Here is a 19680-nt window from a genome sequence, read left to right on the forward strand (position 1 = left end):
TAATTAGATACTTCAGGAAATATTTCCAGGAGATAAATTGTTTCATATCGATTGCAAGTTCTTTAATGATGGATATTAAAGTACCTTGTGTTCACAACTTTCCTCTAAGAGGTTTAGACCCCTCTTTGTTTGAACTTATATTCAAGGAGGATATCACAAACCCGGAAGAATTGGACTCTTTTATCTCAGACAGATATCCTAACCATCCATTCTACTATGTAGTATCTGGTTATATAATTAACAGAAATGGATCAAGGGTTGGTACTAATTACATTAGAAATATCTACACTGGAGAGATGTTGAAAGATCCTTTATTAGACAAAATGGTAAAATATATAGGATTAGATGAAAATAAATTCTTAAGGTTAAATAATTTTTTAACTTCCTTTGGAAGAAATAACAACTCTTCTCATTCTTATATAATATTTATTCCAGAAGACTCCTCTTGGACTGATCACACATGTTCTATGGTAATTCAGACTTATAAGACATTGGACTTTGATGTTATTAATGAGAAGGCAGTTAAAACATTTAACGAATTTCAAGACTTTCTCACCGGAGACTTCTATTTTATCTATCAGGATATTGACAGGTACTATATTTCGTCTTATACAGGTTTACATCTCAATATATCAGAAAAAAGACTTGAAAAGGCTATTCTTATGAATATGCTAGAAGACAGTGGCTTTGAAAGTATAATAAAACTTGAGGGATTTCATAATGAAAATAACATTGAAGAAGTCTGATTTAAAAAAATAATAGTTTTAAAAAGACTTTAGATTTGTTATCACTATCTTATGTTTAACATTGGAAGTGGATCCTGTCTTCCGTTCCTATCTAAGTTGGGATAATTGTATTGTGCGACTGGGGCAGGTGCAAATATATGATCGAGACAGTGTTCAGGAAGGCTAGCTATGACCACATTGAACATATCTCCCTCAAGAATAACTCCATCATTGTCAACGTGTCTTTGATTGTTAGGTCCTGCCATTAAAGACGGCATATCATGTCTGTAAGGGTTAGTAATAGGGTCATGGGGCAAGACAGGATCTCTAAGAATCCAACTATGAACTAAAGTATAGGCACCTCTAAGAGCTGTTGATATCCTTCTTGGATTACCTAGGACCGATACTTCATTAGTATCAGCTCTCGCATAGAACCTAATAAGATTAGAACCGTCTATTTGATTGTCATTTTCATCAACCATTCCCACTTGTGCTTCAGTTGCGGTCATCCCATTTCTCAGAACTAGGCCATCTATAGTTGATTGAAGTGGAAATTCTTCTCTGTCATATCCTGCCATACGAACTCTTGTCACTGTTCCTCCAACTATCGCATTGCCGTACCCACATACAAATCCTGATGTTGAGCCCCGATAAGTAGTAGGATTAGTACTTGTGTCTTTTTCATCTCTGTCGGGCTTCCTCTTCCTGTTACCTTGACCGTCTCTTGTGAACACTCTTTGTCCTGTTCTAAGAATATACCGTGCGACATTACATGCAACACCTGGAGATTCTCCTCCTGCATTAACATAGTAAACGGGGAGAGTAGGGTCTTCGGGACGGAAAAGCTCTCCTATTTGACAAAGAGGAACATTAGCAAACTCGCTTGGTATTCTCAAGTTATCTATATTAATTCTCTTTTTAAGTGTGATTAAGTCTATCCGAGGAAATAAATCATTAGAACTGTTATGATCTTCGGGAATACAAATATCAAATGCGTCTGGAGCGTCTTCGTAATAGTTTAAAGAGTCACCAATTTCATCCAAGCCGCAAAGCCCATTATCCCAAAAACTTCCTACCTTTCCTACTATTTCATAAAAACTCTCCCAGGCGTCATTCCATAATTCTTTCATGTTATTCCTGAACCAGTTGAGTGCTGAGTATATAGAGTCAGGGTTGTTGTCTTCTGCTATAGAATTAACAAGATAGCTCAACTGCTGCCTGTATGGATCAGGGACACTACTATCATCAGCCAATTTACTGATAGCATCGATTACCACTTTAGAAATATGAACTATAAGTGAAAAACCTGCGAATCCTTTACACTTCTGAATCCCCCTCTTAGAGACATTCTTATTTATAAAAGCATCTCTCAGGGTTATAAACCTATCTATAAGTTTTTTGTAGCTTTTAATAAAATTACTATCATTCCCCATACCCTGAAGCCCCCCTCTTACTAACATATCCATCCTTCCCATCACGTCATTGATATAGATAATTATAGCATCATCTTTTTCCTCATCAGAGCACTTTGATTCTTCTATATTAATATCTATATTGCATTTTGCAACTATTTCACCATTACCACTACCGTTACTATTTCCTAACAAATCAACAGCCCATTCTACTATTCCCCCCGTATGCCATGTATTCTGGTATGTTGTCTCTCTTCTTTTATTTGTTGTTTCATCAGTATATGCTACCCAATTGTCACTACCCCATATCATAATACTGCTGTCACTACCAAAGTCCGTAACAACCTTACCGTCTCCTTTCTTGATTATCTCTTGGATTTCGGCCATCGATATATAACCTGCTGTGTTAGTACATTTGCCCGGCTGTGCACCACTATCAGGACCTGTAAATCTACATACTCCATTAGATTGCCAGCAGTTGGAATCTGACATCTTAAAGCTTCTCCCATAATTACCAACACCCATGATTACTTTGTTACTATCAACTCCAGCATAAGTCAGAAGAGAGAACATATCTATTATTTCTCTGACATCTACATGGCTCTTGAGGAAATTACCGGTATATTTGTTACCGTAATCCCACTGACCGTGAAGATCATAAGTCATGAAGATAATATAATCAACAACCTTTGACATATCAGCAATAGGAAAACCTTTAAGATACCAATATGATGCTGGCGCCGCGATAGATAGAGTTTTGCTTACAGGCAATTTAGCTCTTAACTTTTTCAGAAATACCAGATAGTTAGGTCCATCAGCGATTTTACCAGGTGGAATACCAGGAATATCAGGAGCGCCAGGATACTCCCAGTCAATATCTAATCCGTCAAGATTATTATCATTGGCGAACTTAACTAAGTTGCTCACTGTGACATCAACGTTACTTGGCAACATAGCATTACGAAGATGTTCATAAGTGGATATATCAGTGCTGATACCCCATCCCCCAAAGCTAAGAATCTTTTTAATGCTGGGAATACTTTTGAATTTCTCGAATTCATTGGAAGCGTATTTATCCATAGTTACTTGTAAGTTAGTTCCTATATCTGCGAAAGAATAATGGATATGAGTATACTTACTCCAGTCCACAGATTTCAATCCACCATTCATACAAGACCAACCTGTACTCCAAGTTTCATAATAACCGATTCTCTTAAAGTCTGCAGGTTTAGTGGGGTTTATCACCATGTCATGCTTTCCACAGTTAGAAAAACAACCAGATGTTCCAGGAGATCCAGTAGGAGAATCCTTAATTGCGCAATGATCGGTGCCTAGACCACAAAATCCATCTTTGCTACAGCATGCTTTGAGAGGACATTCACTCTTGTATTTGTCCCCGGGAGCTAGATCACCACATTCCGCATCAGGAACGGAATTCGGGCGGGGACTAGTCCCACTACTGAGACAAATTTTAGTATTAATCCAAGGATAACCATTATCGCATCCCATCCATCCATAAGTTCCATCTTTACCATTATTATAGGTAAATAGATCATTCTTAGTAAGAGGAGGATAAGCTGCTATAATGGACTCACAACTCTCGTTAGGTGCCACCGTATGAACGAAACAACTACCATCCCCATTAGGCTTCGGTTTAAAATCGGGTAGTTTCCCAATACTGCAGCAAACAGGTTGGTTCACCTTCAATGTTCCCATATTAACCCCAGAATTGTATAGTTCCAGAGCATCAGTCGTAATTCCACATCTTTTTGCTACATCTCCGGCAGGATCTGAAACTTGTCTAATCCTCTCATACTTACATTCGTTAAGATTGGGGTCAGGATTGGCATTTCCATTCTTCCTATTATCCCAGCTAAAGAACCAAAGATCTTTCTTACTCCAAATTCTGCTGTCTTGTTTGCCAGTCCAAGGCTTACCCTGACTCCATCCTTGAACAACATTCTTAACAACGTTTTTGTTATTAGTGGAATCGATGATAATACCTACAGTCTTGGCGGGGTCTCCTGAAGGATCGCAGTATTGAGCATACTTAGTGTTGGGCATTCCACCTGACGAAATATTGTCAATGAGATACTGAATGATGGTAGCAGCAGCTCCGTTGTTTTGAACCATAGAGCCAGCATACACAGCGCCATAAAAATCTCCATTACTAGCAAAAGTCGTCATCTCCTGACAGTGACTAGGATCTCTTATATACTTCTGCAAAGTAGTAGCTACACTCAATCCTCCTTCTTTCCATTGATTCTGAGAGGTTCCCCACCATCCCCATTCAATGTCTTTAGGATCATTATTCGCAGTCATGCATTTGTCCGGAGCAGTGAACAAAGACGCAGAAAAACTTTTAGCATCAGTAACGTCAGTTCTCTCTTCCTGAGTGCAAGCAAAAACCCTAGTCGAGTTTAAATCGGAAAAATCAACAAAGTTAAAAGACACTGTTCCATTGCAAGATGAAAAATCAGAGATACTCTCATACTTCTTGGAGTCACTAGCATTCCCGGTACACTTAGGAGGACACTCTACTGCCGCCAGGGCAGCACTTGCGAGGAAGAACACACTCACAGAAACTCTCATTGTCAGAATTATTACGTAATAGCTTTAAAACGGCATTTTTAAAAATTGTCAGGAAACGCTCGAAATAGTAAAAAATAAAATATGATACGATCAAATATATTTGTAACGAAATATATTTTGTTATCATAAATATAATTGTGATATATAGTCAATTAAGGCATGTGACTCCATTATACTTATTGAAATAAATTCATTAATAAATTATCTATCATATGATTTTTAAAACTCGGATTGAGAATACGATCCGCTAAGGACTATTTCCAGTGCTTCATTTATGTTGATATCATCAAGAATTTTAGTATGAAGAACAAAATAAGCTACGTCATGAGCTGAACATTTAAATTCTTTTATAATATCATCTTTAATAATACGCATATCTTTCTTTTTAAATATTGCGATGTTTGCTTCTGACAAAGTATTTATATTGCACACATATTCGTTGGTACAAGGGAGAGTATCAATATCGTCAATAGAGTTGATAGAATACCAGCATCTGTCGCAATCATAACCCTCTAGAATATCTCGTAGAATATTGTGCGGATCTATAATACAAAATGTATCTAGAGGATAGGTCGTGACTCCTTTATATTTGTCACTCCAAGTAAGCCAGTAAATAGCAAAAAAGTCATCTCTCGTTCTAATATCAGCTAGAGCCCGTTCGTAATCATGTTCTCTAAAAGAAATGGATTTTTCTTCGCAGATAATTTTATATATGTATCCTAGCGGACAAGCACTCACTTCGATTCTGAAAAAAGATTGTAGTGACAAAGGATTAATTTTTGCTCGTTCTCTATTAATAGGAGCATCTCCTTGAACATAATGATCAATCAACATTTTCGTTATCGTTGCATATTCATTTTAAATCATAACTGTGTATAGATATAAGTTTGCGAAAATTATACTTCTGTTTAGTCTCCGATAAACTTGGAAATATTTAATCTTTGTATTAACTATTATAACCACAATTACGTATTGAGTAACAATCATCATTAAAACAATCGAAGTTATTCAAATGTATTTTATTTTCCCTATAATTATGTTTGTTTTATTTACTATGATAAATATATTTAGTATACACACACTATATTGTGTTTTAAAAGATTATTAAGTTTCCGGATCTTGTTTTGATATAAATTGAAATATTGTGCTCGTTTCATTATTAGTGAGATGTTCAAACTCCCAGTAAGAACCGCCTGATTCTAATTTGAAACGATATTCTCTATTTCTTATAGTAAACAAAAATATATTTCCAAACATAACACATGGTTGGTCTTTTACATGTTCGATAAATAAAGGATCTTCTGGTTTGTCTTTTTTGAGCAGAGCATATCTCTCATAGTCATCGTAGTACAAATAATATTTTTCTTCTTTGAAATGAACTATTAATATAAGTTTATCATCATTACGTTCGAATCCAAACAAAACCTCTGAATACATTTTCTGAAAGAAAATAATTGTTTTTCGGAGAAAAATATGTAAAGTTATAGTCATCGTGGAACATAAGATGGAGATCGTCGGCATTTTCTCCAATATCGTCATAAGCACCAGCAGCACCTGTCTTACCATATATGCAAAGATAGAATTTTGGTATTGAATAAGATTCTCTGAATAGTCGAAATCCATCACCAGACACGTATTTATTAATTATCATACTCAAATATAATACGAACGTGAAATGTAAGTAATGAATTACTTTGATATGAATTGAAATATGGCACTTTTATCTTCACCTTTAAGACAACTCTTGATCATCCAGTAAGCCCCACCTGACATTATTTCAAAATGTGACTTGTTGTTCCCTATGTTGAACAGTACTATATCTCCATAATAAGTATAAGACTGATCTTTCATTGGCGTAATGAACAATGGATCTTCGGGCTTATCCTTTATAAGCAAAGTATCTCCTTCATAGTCATCATAATGCACATAGTACTTTTCTTCTTTGAACCATACTATTAATATAAGTCTGTCACTATCGCGTTCAAAACCAAATAAAGCTCCTGAATTTATAAAGTTGTAGTCAGCATGAAACATGAGATGAAGATCATTAGGATCCTCTCCAACGTCGTCATAAGCATTAGCAGCACCTGTCTGGCCATAGATGCATATATAGAATCTCCTTTTTTCATAAATACCTTCAACTAATCGTATTCCATCGGCAGATACATAGTTATTAATAGAAGTATAATTTTTTGTCATCTCTGAGGTTAACTTATATGGTGCTCAAGCTTTAAGTATTTCCAAACATTTTAATACATGTATTAATGAATATCTTCATAATAATTGTAAATATATTTGCAGTACATTGACAATGTCCTTTGACTATTTATTTGTATATGACCATTTCGTTTAATATGTTTCTAGCCAGCAATAACTACCAATAATAACTACCAATAATAACTATTAATGCTATATGAATTTTTAAAGACTTACTTTCATAACACTGATAATTTACAAGAAGTTTAATAAATAATTATATCCCATTACATGTTATATCTCATTATACTGTGCCTTTAAATTATTACCTGTATCATTACTCTTATATTCAATATTTACATTGCACTAGTACATATCACAAAGATGTAACTATTTTCAAATATTATATGAGATACCGATGTTATTCCGAATTGACAGTGTATATATTTTCAAACAGTAATTGTAGTAACCTTCGACCGAAATATATATCAGAAAAGAGATAAAGGTTCTTCCATAAGGACAGATGAACACATCTTCAGACAGATAACGAAAATTTCATGGAGAACAGAAAATAGTGCAAAAATTATTGTTTTGTAGTTACCTATCACTTCGTATGAAATAATCCGATCTTGATATTTATTTTCTAATAGTAAGTTTCTAATATATTCTTCTACATCCTTTAATATAAATATGTTTTATAATTTTGATATAATATATCCTTCTATAAAAATACTTTATGATATCTTTGTACATTAGATATTTATTAGTTTTAAAACATATCTTCAAAAGTTGAGTATTTGGTTCCTACTTAGTGTGATAATATTTTCAATGCAAAGACCATCTATATATTTAAACACATTATTCTTCTCCGCCAGCCTGACTTTCGTCTCTCGAACTTGTATTCTAATGGTACTATCAAAATCATCTCAATAAATATTTTTTCTGTCATTCACATAACACTCTAAGAAAATATTTATGATATATCTACTTACAAGTATATTCGCTTTCTTTTTAATATTTCCTATCCGTTTATCATGAACACACATATTTTCTAGTAAGTTCTATATGAGGTAGTATGTCTATTTAGTATTATATTTATTTTATCCACTTCCATTCACTTATTTTTAAAAAAGTAGTAACCTTCTTTCAAATTGCGATATTATATAAGTAAGATGTTCTATATCCAAGTTTTGAAAATAAAATACATTTAAACATGTTTCAATAATATTCTCTTGTACATTATTTATATTTAATCAAACAATGGATTTTCTATCTATTAGTTAATAACTATATTTTTTACTTATATTTAAATATGTTAGCTATATATTTGATTGATACTAGTTGTTACATTTTTGTATATTATTTCATTGCTTAAACATATCTATTGTTATTATATCTTTATGACAATAATGAGAATTATTTATACTCAACAATATTAACGATAAATAGTTATTTATACTTTCTTATATTTTTAATACTTTGTTTGTCAGACTAATGCATATTTCTTATGATTCCTTAACAACTCTAATATTTTGATACCAATTAATAAATTATAGTTGATTTACAATATTTTTATGAAAGTTAAATAACGCTAGTATTAATATTTTCGTTCATTTACTTTTAAAATGCTATTATGAATAATAGTTCAGGTTAATGTGATGCTAAACGATAAGGTAAGTCTAAGTAAAACTAAGCCCGAAGATCTTTATCGAGAATTCGGAGGTAAATTAAAAACAATAGATGATGGTTCTGGACTTACTTTTAAATCTATTGAAGAATGGGATAATTATCTTCATAAAGAAAAAATTATGAAACAGGTAGAGAAGTTAAGAGAGTTTCTCAAAGTAAGATCAAACAGATGGTGGTTGGGTACAAGATCCGAAGTTGGTATGTCTCCTGGACCCGCTATTACGCCTATATGCCTTTGTGAGAGCATGGATATAAAATACTTAGTGGAATATATTTGTAAAGATATATATGGAATAAATGCATATAATTACAGTAAGGTTCCACAGAAATTTATTAAGACACAGATTGGTTACGGTCTTGCTAGAGATCTATCATCTATTACTTCCTTTAGTAAACTCGCCTTTTGTCATACCTTCTTGAGATATGATAGCTTTATTGTAAGAGGTGACAAGTTAATCGGGGTAATTAACTGGAGATTTGCAGGTTACTATCCAATCGAGTTTGACGAAGTTATCCGCAAGTATATTGAGTACGTTTAGCAGATAGACTTTTAAAATATTAGGAAAGTAAAAAGATATTTTATCAAATCTCAACTGCTACAAGAATTTACTTTTTATAGTGAATTAGATAAATCCCTCAACAGTTTAATTTTACACAAAAAAGAGATATTATCTAAATATACGTTATTACATATTTATATTAACAATCGACAAAAGCTAGTATAAAATAAGACATAACATAAAATAAATATGACAATTAAGCATGATTATATACAGAAAAACTATCGTTCTTAATAATTACTCATGATATTATAAATATGTATTTAAAGACTAACATACGAAACATTATAATAAATATGATAACATAAATTAAAAACATTGGTCTGAATCGAATTTCGTGTTTGAATAAATTGGTATTATATGTTATAAACTCACACACAACAACATTATATATTTTACAATGAATGTTTTATATACACAATTTATGTTATAAGGTACATGTATATAAATTATAATATTTATTTATACGATAATGTGTAAAGGAAAAACTATATACAAATATAAGATTGTTAACCAAATATAAACTGCTAATTATGTAACTCAGAAACTTAAGGTTTACTTGTTCAATTATTTTAAAAATTATAATCACATCAATGTTATTTATTGACACTTATCTACGAGTAATGTATAAGTAGTATTATCCACAAATTTATTATTCCTATCAACCATAATAATTAGAAATATATGAACTTCTATATATTAATATTTCTTTTAATCCTTTATATTTTTATAAATAATATTATAAAATTACAAAATTCAAATTATTGTCATAGTAAGTCTAGTAATATATTAATCAAATTGACGATTTGAAATATTATCTATATGTTACTGATTTTATATCGTTTAGAACTTAAATAAATATATACTGTCGAATTATTGTGACTTGTCTAATAATACATATAAACTTACATCATCATACTCACATATTCTAATTTCACGTTCAACATCTCCATATCTAACTTACTATTTTATATTTATTTAGTATCTGACAGTCATTATTGAAGATAAATAAACATCTTTATGATAGGAGAACGGGTGTTAGTTTTTAAATAATTCATGTCGCGTTTCAATTTGTTTACACATCCATATTAGTTACTTGATTTGTATATTCAAGGATAGATATATTACTTTATATATAATAACAAATGGATCGAGAAAAAAAATATTATTTTCACATTAATGCGAACTATTTGGATATAATGTTGTTATTAGATAACTATCTTCATTACTATAAATTACTTCGTTATCATTCTTGATTATACTTCATTCATGTTCGTTGTTGTGAGTATGGTATATTAATAAATTGGAAATAGTTTATATTCTTTTTAAAATCAAACAAATCATGCTCTTCATGTATTTCTTTCTTGTTCGTCCTCGTATCTAATTTCATCGCCACGGTAATAGTAGTTCTTATTCACATAATAAAGAGTATGATAATTTAGCATATGACTAAGTAAAACATCATGTTCATTATATATTAATATCACCATCACTACAACTAAATTCATTCGATAATTCAAACATCAAGTTATCTTTATTACTAAATATATAATTTCTCCAGATACTGGGTCATCTACATGTCTCACAGATAGCAGTTCAATATTCTTAATTTTTTGAAGTACATTAAATATACTAGCTTCCTGATAACCATGTCTTGATGCTTTGGTAGATATATCGTGTATTTTATTATTAAAGAATTATTGCATTTCTTCCGGAGATATACCGTTGATAAATAACTAACCGTCTTCAAAAAGGATTATCTGTCACTATCTCTGAAAGATATCTTAATAGAGGCCAGACATTTATGGGGAAGTTAACTATTTGGAAGAGAAAGACTATTACATAACTAGTTGGTTCATTTGACTACAACCTATCAGATCTTAACCACTGCATGAAACATCTATTCCTGGCTGCAAGAGCTAATAAGAAACTCAACAAGATAAACAGAGAAGACCAGATAATTAGAACTAACCCCTTATATCTTTTGTTGAAAGTGTGATTAAATGTATATTAGATATACCTTATTATATGAAACTTACTATGCATAACAAGTATTACATAGCCAATGCTGAAAAGACCATAAGGAGTTCGAATTGTATGAAAAAGAAGCTAATCGGATATCTGGAAAACTTGAACAACGGGAACATGAAATAGTGTCAATGCTGGAGTCTCATGGTTATGATATAAATAATAGACGATATGATTGGATTATTTGTAATAAAATCATAATACATCTTTTAATAAATATCTGTTTTAAAATATAACTAGCTTTTTGATCGAAACATTATTGTAGTGACATCGATAAGAGCGATGGACATTATATTATTGGAATGAACGAACATCTATTTTATATTTAAAAATACTAATCTAAGAATACTCCTATTAAAACTTTTCATTACTACGATAATAGTAGCTCTTAAATACATAATAAAAACTATGATACTTTGCATAGGACTGATCAAAAAATTATCAACTTTAACTTATATTAATATCATTGTCTCTATAAATTAAATATCAGGCTATCTTTATTACATATACGAAGTATTCAGATACTAGATTATTTACATGTATTATAAATAGCAATTTAGTATTCTTGTTTTTGAATTATATTAACTTTGCACATACTTGATAAATATGTTTTAGTTCTTATATTGTTAAATAAATACAATATTTCTTCTTCTATTAATTAAATGTCTTCGAAAAGTATATTGTCTTATTAGACTTATTGATATTACATATATTATTTGTTTGAATAGATATTGTATTGAAAGGTAAACTATATTCTATGCTTCACAAGTATTCTAATTAAAGATCACATATTTTACTTCATCGGTACATATTCTCTTTACGATATGTGTGTCACTATGATAACTAACTAGAAACGAAAATAACGATCTTCGCAAACTATATATAAATTACAAGTATATTTTTATCTGCTTAAAAATTAATAGTCACAGTCTCATTATATATTAACATGATATCTTATCTTTGAGCTCTCATTCTTATATTTAAAAACATCGGATACTCTTGAAAAAATAAACAAGATGAATAATGAAATACAAATTAGAACAAGTAAAATAATAAGAACTATTCCTTTTTATTGAGACAATTGGACTCCATAATGAAATGCACTAATATAGTAAGTATAACAAGTATAACATTCATTGTTAGTTAGTTAAAAACTTAAATATCTAATCGTTAAATAGTTAATTGAAAAAAAAAAAAAACTATCTACATTTTAGTATTAATCTTCGCTTCTTATCAATCAGGAGCTGTATTTTTTAAAGATATCATTGACTTATCGATATTCATTATATCCTGTTTCATTCTATAAATAAAATATTATGATGGCTGTTCATATAATTAAAACTTAATGTAATCCAAACATAGAGTACCTCGGACAAACAAGATAGAGATGAATTGATTGAGCAACTAATTTCAGCTGTAGATTTTATGCACTTTCTAAGATGTTTCATAAAGATATAAATACAATAATGACTAGTACATTCAAAGATAAATTATTATATTATTTCACCTTTTACGTAAAGTATTATCATATAAATATATTAGTTAAATTAAGCGATGTATGTGTTATTATGTATAAAAACACATTATCATATATAAACATAAAGTTTTCCATATAATGTATTATGTGTGAGATTTGTAAATATTTGGTTGACAATATATATTTGACTCGACATTATATTATCAGCAATGAGACTTAAAATATTTGCATTATAGATGTACATATATAGCTTGTTAGTTCATTCACAATATACAACTTTTAAAATATAAATTAATCAATAAAATAATATCGAAAATAACTTTTAAAAATCTATATATTATATGGACATAAACAAATTAATCCATTCACTCAATAATGTCATCATCATTATAAATAGTTATGTCACAGAAAAATAAAATGTAATATTCATATAATTTATGAAATACAATGTGTGACATGTGTATCGTTCGATATGTATAATTATAAAGATATGCGTATTATTCAATATTTGTGGTCAAGCTGAGGATTAACTTGAGGTAGTGTATGTGCCTTTTGAACGGTCGACTTGTCAGTAGCCTCACCATTGAATCCAGACAAAATAGATCCAAGAAATTCATAACTCCATCCAACACATTCTGTGTAGAAACATTATCAAATACAGAAATAAAATCGATGACTAGTTATTTACGTGACTCTCAATCGTACTCCTGCATTTAAATACACTATTAAGGTTGATGACGATACGATTGTTGATTCTCGAGTTGAGTCGTTTATTATATCAATGCGCGATGATGTCTACTTCGGTGTTTCAAAGGGATACAATAATGAGTTAGATCAAGACAATAATACATGGTTTGGTGGATGGTTTCGCGGTTTCAATACTAAGATAAGGTATGTAAATGTAACATGCCAAGTTGCACTGCATATTGCTCTGCTTCAGGTACAGGTATGTGCAACATGTGGGAGGACCGGTGGGTAGGTTTCATGTTAGACAAATGTGGCATTCACAAAAGAGATGTATTGTTACCTCATAAGTTAGTACATCACAAGCAATATTCCATTAGAAGGGTACAGATATCATTTAATTCTATATTGAAACAAAGATATAAACGTAACATGAATGTAGATTCAATGGCATAATAAACACAAATGGGCTTTAGAAAAAAATATTTACTTGATAATTATCTGAATGTTTCAACTGCTCACTCAACTAGTTACTCATCTTGTCAGTGTATAATATATGAAAATACTTAAGAGCTCTTATTTTAAATATGCATATCATCAAACTTGTATGAAAAATATCTTTAAAGTGTAAATACTAAATATAGTAAATAACTAAGAATTGTATATAGTTATGAAAATGAATATTATGTATCTTATAAAACATATATGTATATTGTTCTATACAATGGTTGGCCTCAAGAAGTTTATAAAAATTATTCCTACCGATAAAACCCTTGTAACTGCTACAGATATATCAAATAAAATAGTTATCAAATCATCTAATACTGTAATTATGTGTGAATTCACAATAGATAGAATATATCGACAACAATCATCACAAGGCAGCTATAAAATTCCTTACACTATGATACAAATTGTAGTCAATGACTTAGGAGGTCTTGCTTGCGTGAGATTGAAGCAGATTCGTCACACATCAGATATAGATATCACAAATAATGAAATAACTGGATGTATAATATTAAAGATAAAAGGTGATGTTGGTCAATGTGGAAAGCTTTTAAATAACACCAAAAATAGCTTAGTGACTAAACCAGATGTTACGCTTATAAATAGAATTATAAACAGCTTAGACATCGAAACTATTATAAAAGATATATGTCAAAATCAATATAAATGTGTGTGATAGTATACGAATAAAAATCTAACCATCAATCTGTCTATTGAGATAACATTGTACTTACACGACAATAATTCCTAAATATATCATTATAAGAGAGACACATAATGTGTACAAGTTGTATAATGATTAGTAGTTGGTTAATCGATAATTTTATATTCTTAAAACATTATTTTGGTTAAGTATTAATATTTAATTGTTACTTAATATTTGTTTTAAAAGACGATATAATAACAATTGTGAAAATAAATGTAATAACTAATATATAATAAATTATTCAAAACATCAAACATAGCTAAAATAGTAAATACCTTTTTATATATTTGTTAAACATAACTCCAACATTACAAACTATGATACACAGATATTTATGAACTTTGATAAAATATATTATATATCATAAGGTAAAAATATTGTTGAGAGTTATACAATAGTATCGTGACTATATTGAGTCTATAACTAATAATAGAAAACCAAAATATTCAATGTAACGTTAATAAGATATATAATGTTATAAAGATATACATGAAGTGAGGTAATTCATAATAATATCGTAAAAATATTCATCCAAGCTTTAATATTTATTTAACTATTAATTCATTCTTTGTTATCTAGTTATTACATCTATATATTTGTGTTATCTGTATATTCATAATCCATTAAAAACATTTTAGATAAGTAATAGAATTTGTGTAATTAACTCATTCATTATAATACATAGTGTTTAAAATATTTGTTTTTAAAAATACAATTAACTTTCAAGGAAGATTCTGACATCATCGCTAAGTTGATGAAATATTTTATGCCACGGTCTCTCAGGTTTCACAACATTGTTAGGATCAGGAAGGACATAACATTTATTCTCCGAACCTTCATTATCCACACCTAGATAATAGAGCCATAGATGAAATTCTGTTTGTTTAGGATAACCAACTCCGTAGTCCTCGTAAAACATCTCAAACACGCTGTTGAGACATAAACTCTCAATTAAACTTTTGTCTCCAAGTCTGATAACTGGATGTTTCTGATGCCAGTTAATATTCATTGTTGGTTCATAGAGACCATTTCTATATGCTAGTTCTCTGTGTTCCATACACATCATGAGTCCTTCTATATCATATTTTCCAAGAATAGCCCAAGCAGTCTTAAAATAGCACCAGCTATCATCTAATCCTTCAATAGTACTCTGGAGAGGAATAGGTAGTGCATCAAGAGGAAGGAAATTAGGCATTGCATATAGAAGACATTCTCCGGGATTTTTATTGTAGTAGACAATATCAACCAATTGTATTGCAGCATTGATCGTATAATCGTCCTTGTTAGAGACAAAATCTCTGAGATAAGGATATTTAAGTATAGAACAGAACGCAATCTGGCTACGTTCAATATCGTTAAAATCTATAGTTCCAGTGAACGTTCCATTCATAATTTTTTCTAATTCTTCATCATTACATCTGAATGGCTGAATTTTGTTCTCATGATAATCATATTTTTTGATGATAGATACTTCTTTTAGGTTGTGAGAATTGAGAATCTTCCATTCATTAATGAGACTCAAATGTGCAATGATAAAGCCCTTGCTTTTAGTTATGCCTATATTTATAAGTTCTTTCGCATCATCGTATATATTATCATATGTAAGAATATATTCATAATCATCATAAACAGGAATATTATTTAATTTCATACTATAATATGCTATATCTTTGTCAAATTGCAGATTACCGACACTAGTAAATACAACTGTCTCCAAGTTAACATTCTCTATAGTTTCCAATTTTTTAAGAGAATTTATTGTATACGGATCAATATCTTTTATAGTTTTCAAAACTTCGGAATTAATTTCATCTTCTGGGTATATATTCTTTATCACGACATATGCCACAATCCAGAAATCAACACCGTCTTTGGAATTTATATTCTTCAGCCACTCTATGGGAGCACTACCAGTAAGAATTTGATTTAATTGGTCAAAACTTAATATATTCATTATATAAACTACCCACAATGTAATAGTTAACAAAAGCATAGAAGTAATTGGTTAATATATTTTAAAAGTTGATATCAGTTAGTAAGAGAATACTTAATTAAAGTTAATGTGTTAATTGGTTTACAATGAGAAATATAATTCCCTTTCTAAAAATATGTTTATAAGTAAATGTTTTATAACAATATTCCTGTTGAGATGATAATTTGAAAAATACTATGAAATAATATCATAAATATAGTTTAAAGGTGATTATTGATAATAACAGTTGGATTTAACAAAGGTAATACTTTAAATATATACTTATTATAGTTTCTCTACAATGGTATGTTTCTCTTATAGTTTCTAATTGCGATATAAGTGAGAAACAACCCTCCTGTACATTATTCTTCATAGGATTCCATTTTAAAACTCCAAAGTAAAACATCTATCACTAAATACAACTATTATCTATAAGAGCCTGAGATAAATTATATAGTGAGATGCCAAACAAAATGTTCTTTATCATATATTTTAAAAGTACTTAATATTAAGCCCACACAGCAGAGCTTTGAACTCCTTCGTTTTTACCATCTTGATAAGTTTTACTCAATGAATGATATTGTCTCTTGATTTCACTGACACGCTGTTTAATTCCATCTATCTTAGAGAAATCCAAAGTGTCAACAACTTCACTCACCGAGCGAGAGGTAAAGAACTGGTTGTCTCTGTTGTAAAGAGGCCGTTTCTTCAGAGACTCCTCAGTATCACTAGGAGCTGCAACTCGATAGACCTCTTCTAAGATCTGAATGTCGTACGGGATAGCAAACTCATTACGCGAATCTTCATATGTGAACAGATAATAAAACTCGTTAAATCCAGCCCATGTAATAGCACTAAGACACAATGAGCATGGTTCGTGAGTTGCATAGAAAATACAATCTTTAGGACTTGGACGAGACTCTGCTGGAATCTGAGTAAAGAATTCCTGGATACAATTCACTTCCCCATGTAGCAATGGAGATACTTGTTCATTGTTTGTTGATGCATGAACCAATTCTAATGTATCTTTCTTAAAAATCGCAGCTCCGAAAAGTTTTGATCCTGAAGATACACCTGAAGTAGTCAAAGGAATGATGTCCTTAACTGTAGTGTTAAGAATAGTATTGATTAAGTCTTCCGCTTTGTGATTTGACTTGATAAAACTCATTTTCTAAATATTATATAATTTTCGATATTATTCAATTTTTGAAACAAGTTTTCTAAATATTATACTTTTAAAAATATTATAACGGAGAAGACTACAGTAGTCCTTTCATCGACAAGATCACTAAGGGAATTTTCACAGACACTGCACCCGATAACTCTTTGACTAGATATTAAGGTTATTATTTTTTTCTAATCTAGGTATTTTTAAAGTTGTAATATTACAATCAGCGTTAATAAAATCAGTTGCTACTTGATTATATCTAATAACTTTGTCTAAAAATTCATTAATATCAGGAAACCTCGATGAATAATCACATAATCGAAAATATTATTATATAAACTATGTTTTCTAATTAAATTAATAATTGTCACAAAAGTATTTATTATTAAATATATTCTTAGCAGATTCTATATACACAATTACATATACAATTTAATATAGTTTTATGAAATTATGTAGTCTCTTATTAATATATTTAAATGGGTCAATATAATATTATTTCGCAAAGCTATTGAATTAATAGTAAAACTTGTCATACAAATATTGAAGTGTTTGTGAATTTTTAAAAAAATGCTTGTCTCACAAGATTATCGAAGTAGTATACGTCTTTAATTTCATAACCCTCCTCTCTAAGTTTGATTGTTATGTCACATTCTCCCTTTTCCATATAAGATCCAATAGCGTAGAAAGGTTTATTAAGTTTATATGATCCATCGTAATCATCTCTAGATATATGATTATCCATTTCTCTACGAATGAGTCTCTTATCTACTAGAAACCCCTGAGCAATATTGAATACTCTAGGTTCCAGCCAAAAGTATGGAGTGGTTCTTAACATATCCTGGTATTCGTGATCTTGGTCATTTAACTTTACTTTAGGTAGTGTTATATTGTTTCTTTTAGCTAGATAAAGATGATCTCTGGAGTATTCGAGGTTTTCGAGTTCGTAATTACCTAAAATAGACCAACTAGTTACTAAATATTCCTTAAAAACATGTAATTTTGGATCATTCCACTCTTTTTGTGCTTTTTCAACGACATGTTTAGGAGGAATGGGAAGATCATCTAGAGCTACAAAACTAAGAAAAGGATCAAAAGGGCCACCACTAACATCATGATGAAATACTGCTCTTGCCAGCAACATAGTAGGTATCACTGGTATATTAGATGGGACATTAGGGTTGGACATGGCAGGATACTTAAGCAAGGCGTACTTTAGAATGGAATTTTCATAATCATCCAATTTCTTAGGAGGGTCTCTACCTAACAAGAACTCAAATGAGCCTTTTACCACCTTACTCATATCATCAAAAGTCATGTAATCCCCAACCTTATCTGGTTTAGGTCCTTTTCCTAACCCCTTCCTCATATTACTTTAATAGTTATTAAATTTTTTTCTAGATATAGTCATTTTAATAAAATAATGTAATTACTATTTAGTTTAAACAAACATATCTATTATCAGAACTTAAAATGGTTATTAAAAATATTTTCTAATTTATCATTGCATTTGAATATGTTAACTTTCACATAATAATTATATTTTTTAACAATAGATACTTCTTTGAAATTGTATGAGCTGAGAATCTTCTATTCAACAATGCGACTTAGATGTGAAATAATAAATAAAGTTATGTCTATATTTCTAAGTTCTTTTGATTCATCGTATATATTATCATATGTAGAAGAAAAATCATAAATAGACATATTATTTAGTTCCATAGTGTAATGTTCTATATCCATATCAAGTTTCAGATCGCTAACCGTTACAACTGTCTCCAAGTTAATATCTTCCATAGATTCTAATCTTTTTAAACATATTATATATTCTTACCAAAGCATATGCCACGATCCAGAATATGACACTGTCTTTATATTTTAACTACTATATAGAAGCAATGCCATTAACAATCATATTTAATTGCCGATTTTTGATATATTCATTATTTATATAAATTGCGTAT

The 19680-nt window shown here is 30.2% G+C and overlaps 10 protein-coding genes across 10 annotated transcripts; 3 read left to right on the top strand and 7 right to left on the bottom strand.

The window, feature by feature from the left end:
• Positions 1-4: 4 nt before the first annotated feature.
• DL89DRAFT_271276 (uncharacterized protein) lies at positions 5-771 on the top strand. Its single transcript, XM_040888906.1, has one exon. It carries the CDS (start codon positions 69-71, stop codon positions 744-746), a length of 678 nt encoding a protein of 225 aa, XP_040739520.1. The 5' UTR covers positions 5-68; the 3' UTR covers positions 747-771.
• Positions 772-2314: 1543 nt separating this feature from the next.
• On the bottom strand, positions 2315-4201 carry DL89DRAFT_228131 (glycoside hydrolase; the record flags this gene model as incomplete). The annotated part of the gene is made up of 1 exon (XM_040884870.1): positions 2315-4201. A coding segment is annotated over one exon (1887 nt), but the record flags the coding sequence as incomplete, so codon positions are not given.
• A 675-nt stretch (positions 4202-4876) lies between these two features.
• On the bottom strand, positions 4877-5726 carry DL89DRAFT_271277 (uncharacterized protein). The gene has a single exon (XM_040888907.1). The coding sequence runs from the start codon at positions 5561-5563 to the stop codon at positions 4949-4951; it is 615 nt and encodes a 204-aa protein (XP_040739522.1). The 5' UTR covers positions 5564-5726; the 3' UTR covers positions 4877-4948.
• Positions 5727-5833: 107 nt separating this feature from the next.
• DL89DRAFT_261398 (uncharacterized protein) lies at positions 5834-6166 on the bottom strand (the record flags this gene model as incomplete). The annotated part of the gene is made up of 1 exon (XM_040885844.1): positions 5834-6166. The coding sequence occupies one exon, from the start codon at positions 6164-6166 to the stop codon at positions 5834-5836; it is 333 nt and encodes a 110-aa protein (XP_040739523.1).
• Positions 6167-6418: 252 nt separating this feature from the next.
• Positions 6419-6928, bottom strand: DL89DRAFT_261399 (uncharacterized protein; the record flags this gene model as incomplete). The annotated part of the gene is made up of 1 exon (XM_040885845.1): positions 6419-6928. One exon carries the CDS (start codon positions 6926-6928, stop codon positions 6419-6421), a length of 510 nt encoding a protein of 169 aa, XP_040739524.1.
• Positions 6929-8580: 1652 nt separating this feature from the next.
• On the top strand, positions 8581-9170 carry DL89DRAFT_271279 (uncharacterized protein; the record flags this gene model as incomplete). Its single annotated transcript, XM_040888908.1, has 1 exon — positions 8581-9170. The coding sequence occupies one exon, from the start codon at positions 8584-8586 to the stop codon at positions 9151-9153; it is 570 nt and encodes a 189-aa protein (XP_040739525.1). The 3' UTR covers positions 9154-9170.
• Positions 9171-14073: 4903 nt separating this feature from the next.
• DL89DRAFT_271280 (uncharacterized protein) lies at positions 14074-14696 on the top strand. The gene has a single exon (XM_040888909.1). It carries the CDS (start codon positions 14088-14090, stop codon positions 14544-14546), a length of 459 nt encoding a protein of 152 aa, XP_040739526.1. The 5' UTR covers positions 14074-14087; the 3' UTR covers positions 14547-14696.
• A 595-nt stretch (positions 14697-15291) lies between these two features.
• DL89DRAFT_261401 (uncharacterized protein) lies at positions 15292-16530 on the bottom strand (the record flags this gene model as incomplete). Its single annotated transcript, XM_040885846.1, has 1 exon — positions 15292-16530. One exon carries the CDS (start codon positions 16528-16530, stop codon positions 15292-15294), a length of 1239 nt encoding a protein of 412 aa, XP_040739527.1.
• Positions 16531-16940: 410 nt separating this feature from the next.
• On the bottom strand, positions 16941-17716 carry DL89DRAFT_271281 (cytidine deaminase-like protein; the record flags this gene model as incomplete). Its single annotated transcript, XM_040888910.1, has 1 exon — positions 16941-17716. One exon carries the CDS (start codon positions 17714-17716, stop codon positions 17057-17059), a length of 660 nt encoding a protein of 219 aa, XP_040739528.1. The 3' UTR covers positions 16941-17056.
• Positions 17717-18275: 559 nt separating this feature from the next.
• DL89DRAFT_271283 (uncharacterized protein) lies at positions 18276-19087 on the bottom strand (the record flags this gene model as incomplete). The annotated part of the gene is made up of 1 exon (XM_040888911.1): positions 18276-19087. A coding segment is annotated over one exon (809 nt), but the record flags the coding sequence as incomplete, so codon positions are not given.
• Between the last annotated feature and the right edge of the window lie 593 nt (positions 19088-19680).

This window comes from Linderina pennispora, assembly GCF_002104995.1.
Source record: "Linderina pennispora strain ATCC 12442 chromosome Unknown DL89scaffold_41, whole genome shotgun sequence".
Classification (NCBI taxonomy): Eukaryota; Fungi; Kickxellomycota; class Kickxellomycetes; order Kickxellales; family Kickxellaceae; genus Linderina; species Linderina pennispora.